Consider the following 25,970-nt stretch of genomic DNA (forward strand, 5'->3'; position numbering starts at 1 on the left):
CCCACTTTGCAAAAGAAAGTCATAATCCTCATTGGATCCTGACTCTCACCATGGTGCAGTCAGAGTATTAAATCTTTAGAGGGCCAAATAAAGAGTAATTGGAAATCATTTTACCTATGCTGCCTACCTCAGTTAAAGTGCCATAAGAAATTGTATATTTTGGCCTGGGTTAGGATATTTTGAATTCAGGCATTGTAGAACTGGATAATGTCCACTTTTGTTTAGCAGACCTTACCGAATTATTTTTAAAGTACATTGCTTCTGAGGGAAAGATCAGTAAAGGTAAAGAAGACAAAATATCTGTAAGAAATGCAGGAGACAGGCTTATGACAAGTATCCATGCCTCATCAGTGTTTACCTGTGTAAGCGTGGGGATTCAGACAGGAGATAGTTGTTACAGGTAAGTATTAAGGTACTTACTGGAATTGAAAAATGAAGTCAGATAGAAAGTAAGTCTGATGTGGAAAATTAGTTTGACGATGAGGACTGGATTTACTCATTAGGTTATGACAGACATTTCCCATGAACTGAACAAGCTAACAAGCAAAATCCAAGTTCTAATAATTTAATGGAAATAGAGCATGTGATAAGATACAAGAGTTTTATTTTATATCTGTGAAAATGCATAAAATTAATAATAATTCTCCCAACTCTTTCTGAGTATATCAGATTAATCAGAGTGCCTCTAAGTAAATGATTCAACAATATAATTAATATTTTGTTAAGTCTTAGTAAAGCCCTTTTGCCCAGAAAATAAGTGAGGGAATGACTGTAACAAAAGACTAACAATTTCTTTTGCAATGTATGTTCTTCAAAAAAAAATTGAAGAAGAACTCAACTGAGTTATTAGCTGATAGATTATTAAAAGTTATTTTTATGATTAATTTTTATGAGCTTTTTGGCTATAACTTGGAAATGATTCATGCAATTGAATGACATTGGTCCTTCCATTCCCATCTACTTATTAACAAAAACAAGATTTTCAAAACTTACATCTATATTAGCAAAAAGTAATAATGGAATTTATGCCTAATACTGCTTTACCTTAGCAATAAGTAATATCCATCTATTAATAAATTAATTGAAAAATAACCCCACATTTCTCATTGAGATCTATTTCTAAAATAAGTACTTTTACAGTTTGATAAAATAAATTTTATCAATATTTGTAGAGAGATTAAAAGATGGCTGACTGGATACAGCTGGATTGTGCCTTCTCTCATGGAGAAGAACCAAAATACTGAGTAAACCTTCACACTTTGACCAGGTGTTTTGAGAGAAAGAAAACAAAATTTAACAGAGAGGTGACAGAAGACAGCATGGTTAAAGAGGAAGGAAGCAGGGCTGGCTGCTCAGCATCACTGGGCATCAGGATCCTGCTCCTGGACCTGGACCAGACCCAAGGAAGGAGTGAGTAAAGGAACCTCAGAGCACCATATTCCTGCTGTGGACCTCTGAGATACTAGCTACAGGAGTTCCCATCACACCAACAAACCTTTGGCCTGGCAGAGGGAACAGCCTGAAGAGCACATAGAGACACTGATTGAATCTGCATGAAGCCCAAAAAGCTTCAGTGTGCTGGGCAAGCGAAGCAAAATGTGACTCTGGTCACCTACCCACCTCAGAGTTCTGTGTCTGGATCTAAGTGGCTACAGCTCCTGCTCTTTGCTAGCTGAGAGAGAGCAGGGCAAGAGTATGCTCACATGCCCAAGATAGGCCTCATCACCACTGCCACAGGACTGGGGTTACATTTGAATCATACACCCCTATGCCTGATGGTCCCTTTCAAGACTGCTTGCCTGGCCTCCTGGAGGGGGTAGGGGTGGAGGGTCACAGTATATCCTCCATTGCTCCCCCTGAGTGGTTTGTTGGTGGCCTGGGAGCAGTTCATGCCCGTATCACAGCCAGTGCTTGATCTTGAGGGCCAAGAGGACAAATCCACTGCTCTTGTCCCAGGTCCTCAAGACTTGAACACACTACCCAGAGGTATGGAGATGAGATCTGTGGCCTGATTTTGAGCAGCAGCAGAGATCCCACTGTCATAACACAGAGAAAAGTATGGTGTGGGTTCATGTGGAGGTGGGGAGCTGGGCGTCCCTCCCTTTGTGAGACTGGACGGCAAAACGTATGACCTGATAGCTACAGCTTCTGCACAGGGAGTCTCATGGTCTGGAATACCTGGAATACCTTGAAAATCTGGGCACAGAAGGCTTGTGACTAGCCCAACCAGTTGGGCTTGTTGCTAGGTATGCCCCAGCCCCCTGCTGGGTTGAAAACTCAGGGCTGCCCCTTTTCCCCTGAGTGGGCTCTGTGGCACAGTAGAGGCAGTTGCATTCCTCCCTGGGGGAGGGGCCCCGTGGCCTGAGAGCTGCCCCAGGCCCCCACCAAGGTTGGTGCTTGGACCAGCCCAGCTTTGCCTGCTCCAGCTACCTTAGCGACAGAGCTTGGGAAGGGGCCCCTGGGAACCCTATACCCTGCCTAGTACCAGAGGTACCCCAGTACTTTTCCCCAGTCAACAAAGGTCAAGTAAAAAGCACCACTGCAACTGCCTCTCATCTCCAATTACCACCTACTGGCTGGGAGATCAAACTGTACAACTCATCACAATTTCCGCTGACATTATCGTACAGTGCTCAACCAGCTTTTACCCACAAGTGCTACCTACTAGCAGGTAGGGTGAACTGCACAACTTTATATAATTCCTGCTGACTGGGAAATGAGATAAACCTCCTGAGACCTCCACCTCCCCATATGTGTAGTAGACAGTGTGCCTGGTCCCCTCCACCGCCCCAAACACACACACACCACACTGCTACTACAACTTACAACTAGCATTTGAGAAAACCACTACACTAAGGCTATCTATAACCATGAAATTCAGACTGTTGATCTCCTGAAAAAAATACAGAAGCAAAGCAAAGGACCCTACCCAATATATGTAATAGTCACACTCTCAAGGAGGGAAGAAAAAATCCACCCAAATGAAAGTAAATTAAAAAATAAGAAGTGACAGCTTCGATAGATGAGAAAGAGCCAGCACGAGAACTTCAGCACTATGAAGAAACAGAATATTGTGACATCCCCAAAGGAATCCATTAGCTCTCTAGCAATGGATTCTAACCCAAATGAAAACTTTGAAAAGACAGATAGAGAATTCAATATTTGGATTGTAAGAAAGTTCAGTGAGATCCAAGAGAAAGATGAAAACCTACACAAAGAAATCAGGAAAACAATTCCTGAGGGAGAAGAAGAAAAAAGTAAGACACTTGGAAAAAATAAGAAAAACAAAACAAAACCCAAAGCTAGCAGAAGAAAAGAAGTAACAAAGATCAGAGTAGAACTAAATGAGATTGAGACCAAAAAAAAAAAACACAAAACAAAACTCAGCGACAATGACATGAAGGATCAACAAAACAAAAAGTTGGTTTTTTGAAGCAATAAACAAATTGATAGACTGCTAGCCACTTTAACCAGGAAAAAAAGAGAGAATATTCAAATAAGCAGAGGCTGGGCATGGTGGCTCACACCTGTAATCCAGCACTTTGGGAGGCTGAGGTGGGAGGATAGCTTGAGCCCAGAAGTTCAAGACCAGCCTGGCAATATAGTGGGATCCTGTCTCCCCAAAAGAATTTTTAAAAAATTACTTGGGTGCAGTGGTGCACACCTGTGTTCCTAACTACTTGGGAGAGTAAGGCAGGAGAATTGCTTGTGCCAAGAAGGCTGAGGCTGCAGTGAGCTGTGATCATGCCATTGCACTCCAGCCTGGGCAATAGAACAAGACCCTGTATCAAAAAACAAACCAACAAAGCCAAATAAGCACACTCATAAATGATAGAAGTAAAACTATGACTGATACCAAAGAAATATAAAAGATCATCAAAGGTTACTATAAGTACCTCTATGCACACAAACTAGAAAACCTAGAGGAAATGGATACATTCCTGGAAACATACAACCTCCCAAGACTGAATGAGAAAGATACAGAAATCCGGATTAGACCAATAGCAGTTAATAAAATTGATGCAATAATAAAAATCTTTCAACAAAAAAAGCCCAGGAACAGACAGATTCACAGCCAAATTTTATGAGATATACAAAGAAGAGCTAGTACCAATCTTACTGAAACTATTCCAAAAAAGTGAGAATGAGGGATTTCTCCATAGCTCATTTTACAAAATCAGTATCCCTGATACCAAAATCAGGCAAGGACACAAGAACAAAAAAAAAAACTACAGAACAATATCCATAATGAACATAAATGCAAAGATCCTTAACAGAATACTAGCAAACCAAATCCAAGAGTATGTCAAAAAGATAATTCATTGTGATCAAGTAGATTTTATTCATGGAATGCAAGGATGATTCAACATATGCAAATCAATAAATGTGATTAACCACATAAGCAGAATTTAAAACTTTTTAAAAAACCCCAAAATTGAATATGAAGAAGGGATAATAAAAACAAAATGAAAACAAAAACGTAAACCATATGATCATAACAATAGATACAGGAAAAGCATTCAGCAAAATCCAACATCCCTTCATGATGAAAACTCTCAAGACTCTAGGCATTGAAGGAACATACCTCAAAATAATAAGAGCCATATATAACAAACTCACAGCTAACATCATACTGAATGGGGAAAAGTTGAAAGCATTTCCCATAAGAATTGGAACAAGACAGGAATGTCCACTCTCACGACTTCTATTCAACTTAATACTGGAAGTCGTAGCCAGGAAAATCAGGCAAGAGAAAAAATAAAAGGCACCCAAATCGGAAAAGAGGAAGTCAAATTATCTCTGTTTGCTGATGACATAATTTTATCCCTAGAAAACCCTAAAGATTCCTTCAAAAGACTGCTAATCCTTATAAAAAATTCCAGTAAAGTTTCAGGACATAATATTAATGCACAAAAATCAGTTGCATATCTATACACCAATGATGCTCAAGCTGAGAATCAAATGAAGAACTCCATCCCATTTACAATAGCCATGCACACACAAAAAGTAAGATTATACATTTAACCAAGGAGGTGAAAGACCTCTACAAGGAGAAATACAAAACACTGATGAAAAAAATAGTAGATGACACAAACAAATGGAAAAACATCTCTTGCTCATGGATTGGAAGAATCAATATCATTAAAATGATCAAATTGCCCAAAGCAATATACAGATCCACCACAATTCCTATAAAATTAATAACATCATTCTTCACAGATTTAGAAAAAACAATCCTGAAGTTTATATGGAACCAAAAAATAGCCTGAATAGTCAAAGCAATGCTAAGCAAGAAGAACAAAGTCAGAGGCATCACATTATCTGACTTCAAATTATAGTGCAAGCTTATAGTGACTAAAGCAGCATGGTACTAGCACAGAAATAGACACATAGATCAGTGGAACAGAATAGAGAATGCAGAAATAAATCCACATGCCTATAACCAACTTATCTTCGACAAACATAAACAATGGGGAAAGGATACCATATTCAATAAATGGTGCTGGGAAAATAGGCCAGTCATATGCAGGATAATGAAATGGGACCCCTAACTCTTACTATATATAAATAACTCAAAATGGATTAAAGACCTAAATGTAATACTTGAAACTATAAAAGCCCTAGAAGAAAACCTAGGAAAAACTCTTCTGGACATTGGGCTAGGCAATGTATTTATGACTAAGACCTCAAAAACAAATGCAACAAAAACAAAAATAGACAAATGATGCTTAATTAAAAAGCTTCTGCACAACAAAAGAATAATCAATAGAGTCAACAGACAACCTACAGAATGGGAGAAAATATTTGCAAACTATGGATCTGTCAAAGGACTGATATCCAGGGTCTACAAGGAACACAAAAAACAAGAAAAAACAATCCATTAAAAAGTGGGCAAAGGACATGAACAGACATTTCCTCGAAAGAAGATATACAAGTGGCCAACATACATATGAAAAATTCTCAACATCACTAATCATCAGAGAAATGCAAATTAAAACCACAATGAGATACATCTCACATCAGTCAGAATGGGTACTATGAAGTCAAAAAACAGCAGATGTTAGTGTGGACACAGAAAAGGGAATGCTTATACACTGTTGGTGGGAATGTAAATTAGTACATCTATGTATTAATAAAATAGTATGGAGAGTCTTCAAAGAATGAAAAATAGAACTATGATCCAACCCAGCAATCCCACTACTAGGCATCTACCAAAAGGAAAAAAAAATATTATGTCTAAAAGACATGTGAGCTTGTATGTTTAATGCAGCCCTATTCACAACAAAATCATGGAATCAAAGTGTCCATCAATAGTTGATTGGATAAAGAAAGTGTGATATATATATATACACCATGGAATACTATGCAGGCAAAAAAAAGAAATCATGTCCTTTGCAGCTGGAGGCATCTATCTATCTATCTATCTATCTATCTATCTATCTATCTATCTATCTATCTAGATATCGATATATCTAGATATAGATAGATATGAAAAGCTTATACATAATGTCTTTGTTTTTTTGATGGTGGATAGTAACAAATTACTATAATTTTTAAGTTCAATTGAATAAATAGCACAGTAATTTTTTAAAATGCCAATATATTCTATATTCTGAAAAATTGCATCTTTTGCAGATTTTCAAATATTTGACAAAAAATTTAAGGTGTCAACTTAAAAATTTGAAAACCACTTATGTATACTTTCTATACTCTTACTACACTCCTTATAGTACTATAACTAGTTGTTTTTAAATCTTAGCTCTTTTATGAGAGCTTTACTTTAACAAAGTATCTTGTTCATAAAGGGAACTCTAAATATTTGCTGAATTAAATTATTTTCATCAAACGGAGTCATTCATTTCTCTTCTACTGTTCTTATTTAATCTTGAGGTTAGTTTTTCCACTACTTATAATCAAAACAACTTCCAGATGGGAATAAAATTTGGCCTTAAAAAATAATTCACATTTTATTTCTAAAATGAGAATGGGAAAGTACTGTGAGAAGGAAATGAGTATATATAATAAACCAATATCAGTTTTTAAAGTGTTTTTTTATATAAATAAAGCAACACTAAGCATTCAGAAATGTATTTATTGATATCAAACTGTTGTGTGTTTGTATATATATATATACATATATATATATATACTTTTAACTCAAAGTAGTTTCTTTTCATGATCATTCTTTTTAATGTGCACCAAATTAGCAGTAAAAATAGCAGCAGATGGATTAGAGTGGTTGTCAATAAACCTTTTCTCCCCAGGTCACTAATATACAATTGCCATGAAAAATAAAAAAACATATATATATATTTACACTTGACTCATCACCTCTGCTTAGGACCCTGTAAGCACAAGATATCGCTGAACTGCTGTTATTTGCTACATATGGAACAATTAGACTAGCAATAAGAAGTGGTTTATGGATATTTGCTGGCCTACATGTATATACCTCTTTCGCAATTACTGAGGATTATCAACAAAGTTTTGTCTTGTCTTGTGATTATAATTCTATTACATTTGAATGTGATATACAGAATTTTGTTTTATAATTAGTATTATTCTAAGAATAATAGTACATATAGACCCTGTAAAAATAACATAACTTATGCAAAAGCAAATTCAGAAAATGCAATAAAAATTCTTATAATCTTACTTAGAAATATCAGGTTTGGATTTAGGAATAGATAGCCTAGTATCTCTTCTGATTCTTTGTTGTTTTTTTTTTCAGGGGTCCGCATGAACACAGTCCCCCACTGCTACAAACTATGCAGCTGGGTTTCCCACATTTGGGGAAATGGCAGAGGTCAGCACATCCGGAGTGTAATGGATGAGCCATGCCCTGGGAAAACCACCTTTGTGATAGCTCCCCTGCCAGGTTAGTAATCTCTCCTGATTCTTACCATTCCCTCATTGTTGTGAGATTGTTTCTTTGAAGTAAGAAAATATTATCTTGAACTTATAAAACTCCTTTTTTTTTTTTTTAAGAAAAACAAAAATTTGGAACTATCTCATATATGATAATTCTTTATCCTAACAGTATTGCTATGAATACTAGTTTTAGGTAGCATTTATTGAGTACTGTCTTTGTACCAGGAACTATGCTTGGCGCTTCATGTTTAATCCTCATAACTCTCTGAGGTAGGTAATATTACTGTGCCCATTTTACAAGAGAGGGCTCAAAACCCAGGTTCATGGAAGGCAAAAGATACAGATGGGGATATTAATTCTCTGGCCTTCCTGAACTCCCCATTAAACTGTAACTCCTTGAAGTGTAGGGGGAGGGAGCAATGCCTTACTACATCTTAGCTGCATTACAGTGCTGACCATGTAGAGGAAAGTAGGGAGGAGGAAGCTAAGATAGGACCTTTTCCTGGGAGTCATGACAGTGGGCAATCCTAGATGTAGCAGGTGAATGCCAGACCGAAAACTCTAATTCTCATACTTCAAACAAGCTAAGAGAAAAATCACATTTGTAAAGACATTAGAGTATAGAAACACTTCCACAAAAATGAGAGAGTACATGGAAAGTTAGGTGTTCAAATTAACATCTAATTTCCCTGAGACTAAATTTAATTAATTAGTGTCAATTTTATTTTTTATTATGATGTATACCATTGAAGACTTAAAATTTTTTTTATTATAGTAAGCTAGTTCTTTGGTCCTCCTATAAAGCTTTATCAGCTTGTTATTTCCCTTTAATGTTTCTTTTCAACTCACATGTATCTTTGCAAGGAAAAAGTTGTAGAAGGGAAACAATATAAGGTACTTAAATTTCTCTGAGGCAGAAAACTTCAGGGTCTGAATTTCTGGTGTTTGTGGGCCAGTCAAAATAGTGAAGAAGCACTTAAAAGTGGTCTTTGGAATTTTTAATTTAAATATTTACCACTTTATTCTGTTAGTAAATGAGATCAGGAATAGTAATTTGATTAAATCACATACATCGCCTATAAAAGTGTTAAGCTCCTTTATCATTGTTTACACTGGGCTTCCCAAAGGCCATCAGCATCCTGAAGAAGCGTCCAAGAGCCACCCAGGAGCCATTTTCCTGCTCCTGCCCTATTCAGAGACTCTCTATTTTTGTCCAGAGTTCACAGTTTAGCACAAAGACGTCCTGAGTTATTTAAGCTCATTTTGACTGTATCCTGAAATCCCAAGTGAAAATAGTTTATCCCAAACTGGCCCAAAAGAAAAACAAATCACACTGAAAAGAAACAATTTCTTGTTGTTTGGACTGCTAAATTACATATATATGAACAACTTTAGAAAACAAGGCAAATGTTCAGCGGTTTTTAATTATTCCACTCTTAAAGAGTACTTTTTAAAAAGTGCTTTTCTTCAATACACATTAAAGCAAACATAAGGATTGATCAGTGCTCCAGTTGGTGGAGAAAACAGCCTAGAGATACGTTAGCTCCCTGCTAAGCTTTTGGGACCCATCAGAATTATATTTCTGTAATTGTAAAATTGACTGTAAGCTAAAGTCTGTTTAATCATCTATGTATTTCCAATTTGCCTATGTAGGTAAAGGCAGATTGATAGTGTACAATGCATGTTAGTAATGGCCATAGAATAGTTTGGCTAGAATCTGTATACAGCTAAGACAAAGAAGTAAATGTCAAAGGAGACGATTATTTTATGTTAGGAACACACCATAAAACAATCAATCTTTCCAGGAAAATTAAATAGGGATTTTGATAAAGTCTGAAGCTGAACATTTATGAAGTTTCAGAAGCCCACACTCAGGAATCCTCCAACCCTACCTTTTCAACTTATTTTGAGACATAATAATTCAGAAAATATTTTTAACAAACTGATCAATCCTTTACTTCAAATTTTCTTACATTAGATTTGATCAAACTTATTAGGAGTTTGAGGTAATATACCAAATGTCTGACTCATGATTGTTTGAGTGTATGTGAAAACCAGGCTGTGCTCAATTAAAAAGCAAAACAAACTATAACTCAAAGGATTGTACCAGAAGGGAATCAACATGGTTTTATAACAGATGTTAATGTTAACTGATAACCCAGGCTATATGATCAGGTGAAACCTTTTTAGTGTTAAATCTTGCAAAAACCATTTGGCCATTAAATAAAGGAACTAAAATGGTTTTCTGAGCGCTGAAAGATTTTGATAAGCCTACCAAAAATTAAAGGTTTTCTCTGTAGACATTTTTAAATATACTCTATAATCCATTCCACATGAAAATACAGAACAAAAGTACAATTTTAAGCAAAATACAAATTCTAGTACTCAAGAAAAAAGCTGAGTGAGATAAATGGAAGGGTTGTCTATTTTAACATGGAACTTATTGCCATTAGCCATATCTCCTTTAATATAAGATATATGGGTAAGAAAATTCCAATTTAATGATATTCAAATATATAAATATTAGTTGCATCCTCAGGTTTCTAGTTATGTGTTAAAAAAACATGATATGTTGAAACCTCTTGAATTTTAGAAGAACCTTGTTTTAAAGAACAGAGCTAAAAATATTAGAACCACCTGCCCTTTAGTGTACAAAATAAACTAGCCTTTTTGGTTTACTTAATTACAGTCTTACCATCAAAAATATATTCTCTAACTTAAAAAAATACTTTTTCGGTAATATTTGATGACATTTCTGATGAGAGCACATAAAAATAAAACAATACTTAAAGATGTGGGTATAAAATGCTCAAGGAATTGTCCTTTAAAAACAGACGGTTCCCTTATTGTTTCTGTTCATGTCAAAAAGCAGGGTTTTTTTTTTACACAGTCTCTGTAGCTCCTAGGAATTTCATTTCTACAGCAGCTTTTGGCCTGTGTGCTGAGCCACTCTTCTTTTGGAATTCTGCAGCAATTTCCTCAAAAGACTTTCCTTTGGTTTCTGGAACTTTAAAAAATGTAAACAGGGTAAAGGCCAGGAGCACTCCAGCAAAGAGGAAAAACACATAAGGTCCACAGAAGTCCTGGATAGAAAGCAAACACAGACTTCGAGTTAGCAGTTGTTTGACCCTCTCTTCTGTTCAGTAAATCTGTGGAATATTAGGCTGCTTACCGCAATGTACTGGAAACCCAGAGCTACAATGAAATTGCAGGTCCAATTGCTGAATGCAGCTATTGCTAAAGCAGCAGGACGTGGTCCTTGACTGAAAAACTCAGCCACCATGAACCAGGGGATCGGGCCTGGCCCAATTTCAAAGAAGCTGACAAAGAGGAAGATGGCTATCATGCTCACATAACTCATCCAAGAGAACTTATTCTGAGGAAAAAAACAAAAACAATAGTGGGGCTGAGATCATTGGCTGCTTTTTCCTTTAGTTAAGTAGCCTCTGAGTTCACAGGCAGGCATACAACTTTTTCTAATGTATTTTGTTCAAGCAAGTATAAGTTATTCTATTCTGAGAGAAATTATTCTAGTCTGAATCATGCTTAACTCTTTAGACTTAGATTTCTTATAAGGAAATCCTCTGGATTAGGATTTTCCTGTGAAAGAGGCAGGGCAAGGATCCAGTGACCTTTGCTCCTACTCATACTAAGGTTTCCAGGCAAGATGTGTAGCTCCCTGTGAAGTAGTGGATGACAATGCCAGGAGGGCAGAGGTTCAGGTACATGCCCAAGGTCACACAGGAAGCCATGTGGCAGAGTCAGCATTAAAACCCAGTTGGCGGTGAATCCAGAGCCTATGCTCTAACTGTGGGTACATGGCCTCCCTGGATGACAACCAGAATTTACATGGTGATATTCAGTCTTAAACCCAAGAAACTAGTTCATCTTTTCTTTATATATCTCCTTTGATTTTATGCTGTTGCTCTGGCTTTATTTCATAAGTCAGTCTCAAATATTTTTGAATACAAAGCACTTTAACCTGGACCACAGAGGTGCCAGGTACCATCATCATATGTTAATGAAAAACCTCAATGCAGGCACCAAACTTACCAGCAGCACAAGTCCCACTGACATGAAGATGGCACAAACAAACATCCCACTCATTCCAATTAGAAAGAGAGAACGTCGCCCTGCCTTCTCCACAAGGAATACCTAGGACAGTTTTAAAGATTATCTCAGTTTTGTGAGTCACAAAATATTGACTGTTTACTTAAATCATTTTTACTGCCAAAGAGGTCATTTTAATTTATATAACAGATAAGAGGCAATTCCATGCTTCCATTTTACAGGAGTGAGATCAAGGTGGGGAGTGACTCTAGCCCCAGGTGGCAGAGCTAGTCTCAGTGGACAGTGGGTAGTGATCAAATATCTGCTTAATTAGTCACATTGGTTTGAATAGACCGTTATAGAGATAGAACCATAGTGTTACCACTACTCCAGGATTGTCACTTTGGGTACAATATTCACAGACTGTACAGCTGGGGTCTCTTCCAATAGATGTCCTGTACATTTAAAATGTGAAGGTTCCACATTTAAACATGACATTAACTTCTTTTCTAATAATTATCCTAAGTTATAATTACAAGGGTCTGTGCACTACTGACACGGGAAACAGTACAACTGTTCAGGTGTCAACTATTCTCATCCAATTTTCTCACTGCTTAATAAAGTCCTATTATGACCACTCACCTAGCAACATATGGAATTTGACAATTTAACCAAAATAGGCCTGCATTTTTCTGGTATGCTTAATTGTATCTTGTGCTGGGAGTGAACTATTCATTTTAAAAGTTAGGACTTTAAAGCAAAGGGTTAAAATGCTTTCTTATCTTAACTGAGGAGATACGTCATTGATTCCTTTAGTTTTGTGGACCTTTGCGTTAATGGTTAAGTTTTACAATTAGCCAAGACCTGAGTTGTTATACTCTTGCCTGATGCTTGGAATATTACCAAGTCTGGTGAGTCACTCTCCTCCTCACCCCCAACAAAACTTCCTGTCATAATTTCTCACTTGGGTGCCTGGTGAGCAAATTGCCTGGCTCATCAGCCTATCAGTAAATCAATAGCAATCCAATATCTTTAGCATAGTGAGCTCTGGCTCTGAAGACATCTTAGAAACATTTCACCTACAGTGAAAGCCTGTTTCTCAGAGGCACACTCATATCAGAGTTTTAAATCACTTCAGATAGGATGATAAGCAAAGAGCACATATTTAATTATTGAGAAGGAAGTTGGAAAAAACAGACTTTTCTCAAGTTCATAAAATTTCTCTCCATATTTTAACTCTTTTATTATGATGTTCAAAACTGGCCTGGTGCCACCATGTCAAGCTACCAAGAAAATAGAAGCATTTCTTTGTGAATAAGCTCCCTTACTATAAACTCTAAAACTGAATGTCTTGAAGATTGAGTTGGCCTCTGTCCCTGAGGCCTGGTGTGCACTCAGGATGAGTGTGACAAGGGGTGAGACATGGTCAGTGGCTGGAGATGTCTGCCCAATTAGAACCCTCATCTTTGCCCCAGTGCCTCACGCAAATCCTGGGCGCTTAGTTCCAATTAGGCAGTCACCGCTTCTCTCTCAGTGTCATCCTGCTTCCTAGATCCCTCCATTTTCTTTCTGCTTTTTTTCTCTCAAGATTACAGGCCCTCTTCTACCAGCCCATTAGTGTGGAAGAAAATATAGGATGTGGAATACAATTAGTGTGGAGTTGGGAAAGTCTCTCTTCCCAAAAACAAATTGATGTTCTTCCAATTTGGTGAAACATTAATATATTCAGTGCATATTTCTATTTGCATATTTTTATTTGAAAGTACACACACAGTTTGGTAACATTGGTTAATTCTGGGGAGAGAAACTGGCTGATGGAGGGACTATCCTTTTTATACTTTTTGAACTATAAAACAATGTTTCAAAAATTAATATAATTAAAAATTTTTAACGTGATCTGTAGTCCTGGAGGCTTAATTAATGATTAGGACTGGTTTTCAAAGATTATGTCACTTCCCTGTTCAAAAGCTTTCACAGAATCAAAGGATGGACTCTAAAAAGGTATATTCAAAATAATTAGGACACTGTCTTAAACAACTCCTCCCACATCAGTGGGGTTGGGAGCAGGGTGCAAAAATGAAACTTTACAGAAGTTTCCTCTTTAGAGTTTTTTTCAGAATTTAGGCTACCCAATCTTGACAATTTGATGCTTTACATAGAAAATCCTATTATACACAACATGTTTTAATAATAATCTATTATAAAAAATATGTTGAAGAATTTGTAAAAAATATTCCAGGAGACAAAAGGGTGAGTTAGTCCCTTGGATTGAACTTCAGAAACAGGTCTTGATTGATTTAGAGTGGGCTTTTGGTTTAAACAGGCCTTATCTCTAAAGGTATGTCTACAGAACCATTGGTGTTTCGTTATTATCTGTTTTTCCTGCTCTTTCCAAGGTCCAGCACTGTTTAATGTGGTCTGGACAAACCTGCCTTTTGATCTGGGTAGCCAGGCTGTAATTTATTGATCATCCTAAGGTAGTAGTTAAGAGTTCATGTGCAGAGAATAAAAAACAAGTGACTAAATTATATTGAGTATAGTATTGTGACTAAAATTGAAAAGAATAAACTTTTTGCTGTTTTTATCTTGTTGAACAAAGATAAAAATAAGCTCAATGACTCTAATTCTGCAGTGAATTACGTTAGTTGGGGAGTTTTTGTCTTTGTTGTTGTTTGTTTACTTCTTAGATTATTGTATTAGATATTCTTGTTGTCAGGTTCTTATATATCCTTAATATATAAGAACCATCACTTCTTATATATCCTTAATATATAAGAACCATCACTTCTTATATATCCTTAATATATAAGAACCATCACTTCTTGTATATCCTTAATATATAAGAACCATCACTTCTTGTATATCCTTAATATATAAGAACCATCACTTCTTATATATCCTTAATATATAAGAACCATCACTTCTTATATAAAGTTATTTGGTTGTAAGAAGAGTATATGACTCTTTTTTTGTTGGAAGAAAACAATAACATTTCTAGTTACTATGTCACTTCCCTCATAATATCACACATACTCTTATGCATCACCAGAAGCCACAACCTTGTGAACTACTTGGAAGCTCTGCCCAATGGCTTTAATACCATTTACTGAGTCTGTTTAACTTTGCCTGAAGGCTTAAATGTCTGTTAGAGAGGGCCCTGTTTATTTATTTTTATATGTTTCCCCCAAGGCACATGGTAAAAAAAGAATTTGAACTATGTAAAAAGAGGAATCTAAGTAGACCATCCAATATCAATAGAAATGACAAGCTGTCAGCAACTCCCAAGGGGTTTATGTACAGAGAAAAGAAGGAACCTAGGAATCTGCACAAGGAGGAAATTCTCTGTGCCCCCAAGTGAGTCAAAAATTCACAAATGAGTGACTAAATGGCATCCCAGCAGTGCAGAGAACCAGTGATTCACCTTCTCAGTTATGCCTAATCTCAATGCAGTAGTTGGCTTATTCAGACAGGACTCTTCTCATGACTCACTTGGGTTTACACACTTAGAGCGTGTGTACAATAAGTCATTGATTGCTTTTAGAGCCCAAGTTCCCCACCCCCACCCCCTCCCCCTGCAATTTCTGGACTAAGGAACAAGCGGAGTATTTATCTAGGGCATTGACTTACAGAGACAGCAGTGAAAACCATATTTACAGCACCAACTCCAATGGTTGCATAAACAGGTTTGCTGATACCAGCCGTCTGAAAAATGCTGGTTGAGTAGTAAAAAATCTGCAAAGAAAAACAGGTTAGCCTTAATCTTAAGAAGTCTGGCACTGATATCTTTAAAGCAAGAAATATTTTAGATTGCTTATTTTTAATTGTTTCTATGGCAGCATGCTCCCTAGAACTTCCTACAGATTTTCTCCTTCCAAGGAAGACAACCCTCAGTCTTCCTTTAGTGTTTAAAGTTTCTGATTGCTTAAACGTCCTCCTTATGTTTAGTTGAGAACTCTGCTACTGCATTTTCTTTATTTTTGTAAATAAATTGAAACATTTTATTAAAGTATAATATACATAGAAAAGTACACATAAATATGCAGCTTAATTAATTTTCACAAACTGAACACACCTATGTAACTAGCACCCAGATCAAGAGATAAATAACTTCCACCCCTCCAGAAACTTCTTAAATCTCCCTTTATCACTTATCCCATGGAAACCACTCTTCCAACTCCTGATATCATAGATAAATTTTGTCTACTTTTGTAGATGTGAATGGAACCACATAATATGTATCATTTTGTGCCTTCTTTTATTCAACATTACCTTTGTGAGAATCATCCTTATTGTGTATTGTAGACAGTTCATTATCATTCCTATGTAGTATTTTATTGTGTTAATATACCACGATTTACTACTATTCTATTGATGAGTATTTAGGTAGCTGCCATTCCTAAATGAATAATTTACTATTCATTAGGCTATCAGAAATCCTAAATTCAATACTCAAATCTAGAAGTCACTTGCAATTTAGTTTTTTTTTTGGGGGGGAGGGTGGGTGTAATTATTTTTTTTGCCTCCTTGTATTTATTGTGATTTTTGCCTTTTGCCTTCACCTTAATATTAAACAGACATATAGTACCATTGACTGTTGACGTTTTTAAAAACTGTAATTTTAGAAAACTTTTGAAGCAAAACGAAAGTTAATGCTCACTCAATATATGTTTGTTGTAGCAAGACACATGATGTCAACATTTTAAAATGTCTTTTAGCTATTGATTATGAATAGTAATAATAGTGATTAAGAATAGTGCTGCTAGGAACATACTAGTACAATCCTTTTGGTGGAATATGTATGCATTTATAACTAGGAATAGAATTGCTGGACCATGGTGCAGGCATATGCTCAACTTTGATAGATATTGCCAAATAGTTTCTGAAAGAAGTTATGACAATTTTACAGTCTCACCAGCATGTGTAAGAGATCCAGTTGCTATTGCATTTAATCCAGAAAATTTCACTAGTCTCAGTAGACATGGAGAAATTTTGTTCACAACCTTTCTAATAGCCTTTTAAAATTTAGTTATGTCTATATGTTTATGTCTTTTAGGTCATTCTGTTATCCATCATCCTTTGTCATTCCTTCCCCACCTAACATGTCCTATCGCTGGTACCTCTTCCTGCAGACAGGACTGAGGTGTAGAGGACTGTGCCAATTGTGTTAAGTACATACAGGCCTACAGCACACTTCACACTGTCCCACCATTTTTAGGCTGCCCAACAGCCTCAGGTTCAACATTTCCTAGATTCCTCTTTATGTCAGGCACTGGGATGGAAGCTGAAACAGTAAGGTTCAGAGAAATTAAATTTTGTGCCATTGAATATACAGACAGAGCTGAGATGGGAGATATGATTTTGGTCTCTGAGCCTCAAAGTTATACAGAGTGTTAATAAAAATAAACATCAAGGACCTCTTAAAGGAGGATGGAGACCGCAGTGGAGTTTGTGGAGTGAGGTTCAGGTCTCATTTTGTTTCAATGGATGGGAATTACTTCCTTTGCCTCCCCCAAGTGTTTGCCCATCTCCCAATCACCCACAAAGTGTCCCATGTGGATTTGGCATTGGCTCACTACAGCAAATGTCCAGTTTACATTTTTAACAGCAACAAAAGGGGAGAAGTGGTGTTTTTTTTTTTTTTTTTCATCTAGTTTCTTAAAAAATGCTTAATTTTTTCCTCTAGTAGTTAATTGTCAGTAGAACCACCTTGGTCTGCATGATGCAGGGCTTTCAATGTAAGACCTAAAAGCTAGCTATTTAATGCTCAGTATGTTTTTCAATCATGTATTGTCTACTGTCCTTAGTCGCCAATATCATGCCAGTTTACTCTATTATTTATTTTGTGTGCTATCTCCTCAAATAGAGTGAAAGTTTCTTGGATGGCAGGAAACTGCTCTTTGCACCTGGCTATCTGGTATACTTCATTTAAATAGATAAAGGGAACCCTTGACTCTGTTTGGCTTGGGCTACCAAAAATCCTAAATTCAATACTCAACTGTAGAAGCTCCTTGCAGTTTTTGGGGGAGGGTTGTATAATTATTCTCCTTGTATGTATTAAGATTTTCGCTTTTTGCCTTCACCTTAATAAATATATAGTACTATTGACTATTGACATTTAAAAATGTTAAGTAATTTTAGAAAACTTTTGAAGCAAAATGAAAATTAATGCTCACTCAATGTATGTTTGTTATAGCAAGACCTATGATGCCAATACCTTAAAATATCTTTTAGCTATTTAAACTTGTACCCCTTGCCTTCCCTATTTTAATTCACTGTGCTCTTAAGAGTTAGTGGGTGTTCTTAAACTTACTGCATTGATTCCAGAAAATTGCTGAGCCACGTGCAGCATCAGTGCCACTAGAATAGGCTGTCGGTAGCTGGAATTGGTGAAGAGCTGGATTATAGAGACTTTCTGCTCACTTGATGCTTCTTCTCTTTCTTTTCTCATTTCATTAATATCTTTGGTGACATCATCATATCCTCTGAGTCTTTTCAAGCCTGTCCAGGAAAATGATCAGATTGAAACAACTCAGGTCAAAACAAAAAGAAATTTATTTTTATGTTAATGAAAGAGCTACATTTCTGCATGCCCCATTCTATTACTTAATAGCATGGGTGTTGGAAATTCTTTTTTTGTTAAATTAAATCCTGCTCTTTGATTTAAAAGAAAACTAGAACATTTGGCTTCATCTTATGACAAATAAAACTGTGATCCTCATTATGTTAGAAGCATAATGCCGGAGGGATCTTTTAGAAACCTCTGGTTGAGTCTAATACCGTGTATATGGATTTCTGGTTTCGGCTTAAGTGAATGCCTATGGGTGCCAAATGACATGCGCCAGTCATATAAAAGCGATTTTGCACATTCTTCTTACATTTAATCACCAACTTCATGTGGAAGGCACTGTTTTACTTTATATAATACACTGTTGTACATTAGCTGATAATGCCGAAACAATAGGAAGAAAGAAAAACCATCCACAGACTTACTTTGTTTTGCTTTGACTTCCTCATCTAACTTGATGTAAAGATATCTGGGGCTTTCTGGACAGAAAAAGAGTAGCAGAGACTGAAGGATGGCTCGCACACCAGACAGGCCAAGCAGGATGTGCCACAGATCATAATTGCCCAAGATAAATTCAAGACCAACAATCTGAAAATGCAAGGAGGAAGCGTATCAACTACATAATACTTTGGATCTACCTTTTACACCAGTTTGTTGAAAAAGTACTTTGGCTATTTAATAGTAGTCTCTGACAACTTTGGTTCAAGTAAAAATGGAAACTGTTACTATTGTGTCTCACTTTAACTAAATTAGGAACTATTTGTTATATAAGGAATTAACCTAGGTTTGTTTTCATTAACTCCAATTGGGCAGTCAGGATGAGAATCAACCAAGCTTACACAAAAACACATACTTGATATCTAAAGCAACACATAGCTGTTTTCTCCAGGCAACCAGATAGAATAACACTGTGTTAAAATCAGCCATGGCTTTGGACCTTTGCTTGATATTTCCTTCTTACATTACCCAGAACTTAAATAGAAAGAGGTTTGATAGATAGAACAATTACTGTGATGAGAACTATCTTGGCGATTCCTATGGCAATAGTTTATAGACTACCCTCTGGATTGTCGTAGGCGTGGGGTCCCAGACTCCCTCTGACACCATAGGGTAGAAGGGAAGGATAGACTCAGTTGAACAGGAGCTCCTGTGGCAATCACTTACGTATTGGATTCCCAAGTAAGATGTTCAAAACAAAGGAAACCCAGGCAGTCAAACACGAAGTTTTCTATTTCTTGAAATCTAAATGGAATAATTTAACTCTAGGATAGCTCTGAAGTTAAGACCTGGCTTGCCAGGTCACCTCCAGTGCTATCCCACCAACAATTCCAAGGGGAAAAGTGAGGAGTGATAATAATTTACCTTTGAACGAAAAAGTCTATGTCTCTACACCACCTCTGCTACCACTGGTAGAACTGGCTTTTCTCTCTGTGCTGGTCTACAGTGAGAATGGACAGTCAGGGAGGAAGAAGATGGAGGAAGTACAGTAGGGGATGCAATAGTAGTAGTGGTACCGTAGAGGATGAAGTAGATGGGTGCAGTAGGAGATAAGGATGGGGAGTTTTTACCTGACTAATAAGAATGCCCGTGACAATGGCCAGCTGATGAAGAGTGCCAAGTGCGCCCCTGAGAGTGGTTGGAGCAATTTCACCGACATACATAGGAACCAGGCCTGAAATTAGCCCTGCATGAAACATGAACATAAATGTTAAAGTGCAACCAGGACTATCTCAATAACAACAATTTGGTTTAAGTACAGTATATATCTTGAATGAAAGCCCCTCCCTGAGTTCATTGGAAGGATGAACCCTTGTTCCTAGGTATAGACAGAGTTTGTGCAAGAGATATTTGATATGACCCCAAATGCAGTTGTAGTTGGAAATATGAATAGAAAGAAATGCTTAGTCATGCATTTGGCAGTTCTTCATTACATCATCTTATTTAATTAAAATTCATGTTAATTTTTAGCTTACATCATAATGCCTTATCTTCAGAAAAGAAATTGAAGAATATTTTAATAATCTTAATCAGGGCTCACGGGATTAAAGGAAATCAGAGCATATCTCCACCAACTTCTTGATAGATGTGAGAAACAACTTGCCAAAGATCACAAGCAACAGAGCATTAGTGTGAGAACAACATGCCCTATCTGAATTTCCACAATGCAGAGCGCCCTCAAAATCACTGTTAAGGCGGTGATGAGGGGCGAGGGAAGGTGCAGAGAGGTGGAAGAGGTTAAGGATCTTAAGGACTCTTCCCCAGTTGGAAACCAGAGAAACTCAGCTTCTTTATGCTATTCAAATATTAGGCTTCAGAAAAAATTTTATTTGAAGAAAGACTTTTGGTACTTAAACGAATACAAAACATTTGAAAGCACTAGGTCATTCTGCCTTCTGAAGCTTTCTTAAATGCACATGTAATCAGTCATGCTGGAAATGGTGGAATGTCCAGCCATTTGCTGACTAAATAAAAAGTTCAGAGACTGTCAATAGGCAAGGCTGAATTAAATGTTTGGCATTTTCTTAAATATTTAAAAATAGGATTTGCAGAAGCTTCTTCTTAGAAACTACCTGCCTATCAAATTGAAATGGATGATCTTTGTGTAAAAGATGCTTTCACAATTGTTTTCAAAATATATTTTTTAAGACTTCAAGTTCTTCTTAATGTCTCAAATGAACATTTATATGTGTGATATGGCATCTATATTTCAGCTGAATTTTACAGGTGACTTTTAATGTGTAGCCTGTTGATCTTAAATAGGAAAAAAATCATTTATTTGGCTCTATTTTAAATTGTACTATCTTTCTGTAATACCTAATACTCTACCTGAAAGACAGAATAATGTAGATAAACTCACAGGTCTGAAGTCACATGAACTTGAAATCAAATTATATTTCCTGTAATTTTTAGAAACTTTAATGCTCAGAATAGGGCCAAACATAATTTTAGAAGATGGTTGGGGAGTACAAGTTGGTTGGCTATGCTAGTTATAGGTTGTTTTACAATATATTTATAGCGTTTGTTTTCAGTTTTACCAAAAACATTTTATATATTTTTTTCACATGTATTTTTTTAAATGGAGAGAAAAGAAAGAAAAATCATATTTGGGACTTCGTTCATTGTGTTATTATCTGCATTTTATGGGAGAAGAAACTGAGGATCAGGTTTAATATTTAAGGCTATGCAGAGACAGTGCTAGAATTTATTTGCTCTGAATCCAAAGCCCTTTCCACATTTGGGGTTGACTCTTTACCTTGATAAAGCTACACTGATCTTCACTTATTTGTATTAACAATGAAAATAATAAAAAGAGATTTAATTAGGCTGTTAACTTGGTATTTTAGACTTTTGCTTCAACTGATTATTGAAGATACATGGAATTCAAGTCTTTTCTGTAGGTAAAAGTGTTAAAAATACTTTTATATACAAATCTTATGTCCTCACCACTCCTTCCCCATCCCCATGGATAGAAGTGCCTTGAAAGGCAACTAAAATTTGTAAAAATGAGTTAAAATCTCAACCTAGCACCATCAAAATCAGAGCTTCATTGGCAGAAGTTAAAGATTTAGCCATTTGTTTTAGAGAGAGATTGAATGATTCTCCCTTTGTTCAGACGTCTGCTAATTTGTTGCCTCTGGATGTTTGAAAAGCTGTCTCCAAGAACTAGCGATTCCCACTATTCAGAACAAAGTTCGTGTGAGGAACCTCCTTCCTTTATTCTGAACTTCTAAATATCAGCTGCTTCTCTCTGATTCCCTCCCCCTATGGACACCACCACTGTAATGCTTCACTTGATCATGTCTAGAATCATACAGGGCCGAGGAATGTGGTCTAAGAGATGGGTTCAGAGTGTTAAGGTCTTGTCAGATAGAAGAGATGGAGACATGGCAGCCAGGTAGTCCATAAGGGCAGAATTAAGGGTTGTGGTATAGCAGTCTCCCACTGTCTGCTATACCACAGCAGTAATAACAACAGCATTTACTGGTAGCTTACTGTATGTCAGATTCTATGCGGAATGTTTTACATGTGTTCTCACAATCACCCTATAAGGTAGATATTATTATCCACTTCATTTAATAAATGAAGCAACTGAAAGTCAGAGTTAAATAATTTGTCTGTGATCATACAACTAGAAATGATGTCATTGCCATGGACAAGAACCTTGATAGCATCATAATTCCTACTTAGTCTGGTCCCAAACCCCCAATTCAGGATTTCAACTTTATGCTATTGCCTTTCCCTCTGTGATGTCACCCTAAACTCAAAAATATCCCTGAATGCTACCGCATCAGCCTTTAGAGTTACTTTCAGACAAAGGTAGGGATGTGTGTGTGTGTGTGTGTGTGTGTGTGTGTGTGTGTGTGTGAGACTTACCACAATATAGTCCTGATATGCTTCTTCCGGCAATTATAAGTATATGAGATGGTCCCAGTTTTGAAAACCCCATCAAGAGAGCTCCAACTAATGAAAGAATGTTTGCTACTAACATGGCTTTGATTCTGAAAGTTTAAAAAGCAAGGAATATAAATTCAGCATCAAAACTTGCTAAAATTATTTGCTTTCAGAGCATGTTGAGATTTTTTTTAACCTAACAGCAATTATTTTAATTTTGCTGTAAAAGCTAGTTGGGGAATCTTGAACCCAGATTGCTAATTTGACTCATCTATGGACTAAAGTATTAATAATAAGCAAGATTTATGATGGGATAACCTAGGTTGCATCCACCTGATCTCTACATTTTTCTCTTTTGAGACAGGGTCTCGCTCGCTCTGTCACTCAGGCTGGAGTGCAAAGGCACCATCATGGTTCATTGAAGCCTTGACCTCCCAGGCTCAAGCCTAATCTCTACATTTTGATAGAGATGATTCAATCATGGTGATGACTAGCTTAAGATAACACTTATGACAGTTTTTCAGAGAGTTAACTAAGTTTTCTCTAAGTTGATTGTTTTAAAGAATAATTGTCTGATGATAGCTACATTCAATTCTGTAGTTGTAACCTCAACTTTTTTTTTCTTTCTGTGGCACAGGTTTTTAATTGATCTAGATAGGAAAGGAAATTTCAAAGTTAAATTTCCTTTTATATAAATTATTTGGAAGTAATTTAAAACATACTTTTAAGCCTTATCTAGAGAATTATAATTATCCTTATTTTAATATTGTATGCCAGCATATTTCCAAAATCTATAAATTAATAGTGACCAATGTAAAATACATAATAGAGCTGACAATAGCAACAAAAACACTTTCAAAATTAATCAGATGAAAATTGACAACATTTGCAGGTATCTGTTACTTTGATTTCTAATTAATGGGAAAGCGAGATATACAGAAAACCTTTTTTGCAGTCAAGCAGATAATGGTAAGGCCAATAAATGTCTGAGTAGACAGGTGTGAAAATGTTTGTGCCAAAAGAAATGTAAACGCCCTTGTTATATTCTATTTCACTGCTTCAAACTTTGACAGGTGGGCCTTGTCCACGCAAGTATCTTTCACACCAACCAAACAGATTTGTTTTTCTGGAGCATAAAACTATAAAGTCACATACTGCAGTGATTGTCTAACATCCACGTGATAGGCTAAATCATGTCCCCTGGCAGTCTACAGCATAATCCCCAGACTCTATAAATGTTACCTCACATAGCAAATGAGATTTTGCAGATGTGATTGAGAATCTTGAGATGGGGAGATTATGTTGAATTATTTGAGTGAATCCAATGATGTAATCACAAGTGTCCTGATAAGAGTAAGGTAGAAGAGGAGCAGGTGATGTGATGACAGAAGTAGAGATTAGAATGTTGTGCTTCAAAGATGGAGGAAGGGGCCACAAGCCAGAGAACTATAGTTGGTCACTGCAAGCTGGAAAAGGGCAGGGAATGCATTCTTCCCTCAGAGCCTCCAGAAGGAACCAGCCTTATTGACATTTTGACTTTAGCTAACTAAAACTGAGTTTGGACTTTTGACCTCCAAAACTATAAGGAAACATATTTGTGTTGTCTTAAGCCACTAAATTGGGGATAATTCATTACAGCAGCAATATGAAATGAGTATAGGGGAAACAGAGTGATTTAGAGCTGGCTAGCTCCAGAGCTACAGAGTAGAAAAACAGTTTAAGGAGTGTTTAGTAGTTTAGACTATTGTGAAATGCTTTTTATCTACACAGGGACAGAGGGCAGGCAAATTCAATAATTGACCTTAACAAATTGTTACCACCTAGCTAATAGTCTCTTTTATTAGGGGAAAAAAGATAAAAAGTCATAAAAGAAATAGCCTAGAAGAATCTTTGATGCCAGATTGCCCTAAAGTCCCCTTTCCCTGCCACCAAAGGATGCAGGAACACTTTATATAATTTAAATTCTTTTAACTTCTGTTCAGATATGAGAAATGGCCAGAAATAAATAATTTTAAAAATACATGAAATAGCTGAATCAGGGAAAAAGAAACAATTCTACCTAAGTATATTTCTTAAAATCTGCCTCTAAATACTTCAGATAGTATAGGCCTCATTATTGTCGTGGTCATGGTCATTGTTGTCATCCTCATCATCAAAATGAGGCCACATTTGCTGTTTGCTTAATAAATGTCAGGCATTGTTTTAAACCTTTTATATTTGTTCTCATTAAATCCTCACAATAATGCCATGAAGTAGGTATTATTTTTGTTTTCACATTGCAGACGGGAGGAAAACATCTTAGAGAACCTAATAGCTTGCTCATTTTCATACAGCCATTAAGTGACAGATCTTGGACTTGATCTGTGTGAAACCAAAGGGTAATGCTTCATTTTAATGAGTTCCATTTTTGATGGAAAAGAATGCATGCCTTCAAAGGCAGGCTATGCATCGCTTCCTTTACTCATGGTAGTGTGGATTGCACAGACCATAGTTTTCTCTACCAACCCTGGTAATTAAACTGTAAATGCACAGGTTGGAAAAATTGGCCTTGCAAACCCAAAACTATAAAATGGTGGCCACAGACATCAGTTGACTATTACACAATTGCAAGGAAACATTTTTTTTTTTAAAAAGGCAATAATGGAAGAATTACATTTTTATTTATTTACTTTTGACTGATGGATAAATGACACGGGTAATAATGAAAATCATGTCACTTCTCAATGAATCTCTCTAGAAAGATAATTTTATGGGGGATACTGATAACTTTGTCTTAATTTTGATGTTGAAGTTATGAACTTTTGGGATCTTTTCAAGGGGGATCATTTTATTACTAAAAGCTAGGAGAAGCCTCACTTTTTGTTTACCATAGGTCATTTGATACATGGTCATTTGACATTGTTTTGGGGTATTACCATTGTTGATGCCAAATCCTAAGACTTCAGAGGATTTGTATATTGGCTCCATTAAGTGTTAATTAAATGTTAACACTAATTAAATGTTTTAGGTTAAGTCACTGAACTCGTCAAAATCTTACCTCTAAATCGGGGCAACCAGGGTTTACATTTTTTCTTCAGGAATGAGAAGTAGT

At 36.4% G+C, this 25,970-nt stretch overlaps 1 protein-coding gene, 1 long non-coding RNA gene and 1 other non-coding gene across 5 annotated transcripts in view; 1 reads left to right on the top strand and 2 right to left on the bottom strand.

The window, feature by feature from the left end:
• LOC134733071 (uncharacterized) overlaps positions 1-25,970 on the top strand; it is a 207,727-nt gene that overhangs the window by 77,676 nt on the left and 104,081 nt on the right. For both annotated transcript variants that reach the window (XR_010116644.1, XR_010116645.1), the window contains exon 3: positions 7,733-7,879. This is a non-coding gene — a long non-coding RNA (uncharacterized lncRNA). The remainder of the gene's footprint in view (positions 1-7,732; positions 7,880-25,970) is intronic.
• LOC134733386 (U1 spliceosomal RNA) lies at positions 7,730-7,887 on the bottom strand. Its single transcript, XR_010116831.1, has one exon. It is a non-coding gene; the product is annotated as a U1 spliceosomal RNA (small nuclear RNA).
• Positions 9,207-25,970, bottom strand: part of SLC2A2 (solute carrier family 2 member 2) — a 30,433-nt gene continuing 13,669 nt past the window's right edge. The window contains exons 4-11 of one of the 2 annotated variants that reach the window (XM_063621637.1): positions 22,862-22,986; positions 20,056-20,171; positions 18,913-19,075; positions 18,233-18,420; positions 15,550-15,654; positions 11,926-12,027; positions 11,045-11,248; positions 9,207-10,955 (exon numbers count right to left, since the gene is read on the bottom strand). In XM_063621637.1, coding sequence (XP_063477707.1) covers positions 10,755-10,955; positions 11,045-11,248; positions 11,926-12,027; positions 15,550-15,654; positions 18,233-18,420; positions 18,913-19,075; positions 20,056-20,171; positions 22,862-22,986 — 1,204 coding nt within the window. In that variant the 3' untranslated portion in view covers positions 9,207-10,754. The remainder of the gene's footprint in view (positions 10,956-11,044; positions 11,249-11,925; positions 12,028-15,549; positions 15,655-18,232; positions 18,421-18,912; positions 19,076-20,055; positions 20,172-22,861; positions 22,987-25,970) is intronic. The other variant, XM_063621638.1, reaches the window with a different exon arrangement.

This window comes from Symphalangus syndactylus, chromosome 17, assembly GCF_028878055.3.
Source record: "Symphalangus syndactylus isolate Jambi chromosome 17, NHGRI_mSymSyn1-v2.1_pri, whole genome shotgun sequence".
Classification (NCBI taxonomy): Eukaryota; Metazoa; Chordata; class Mammalia; order Primates; family Hylobatidae; genus Symphalangus; species Symphalangus syndactylus.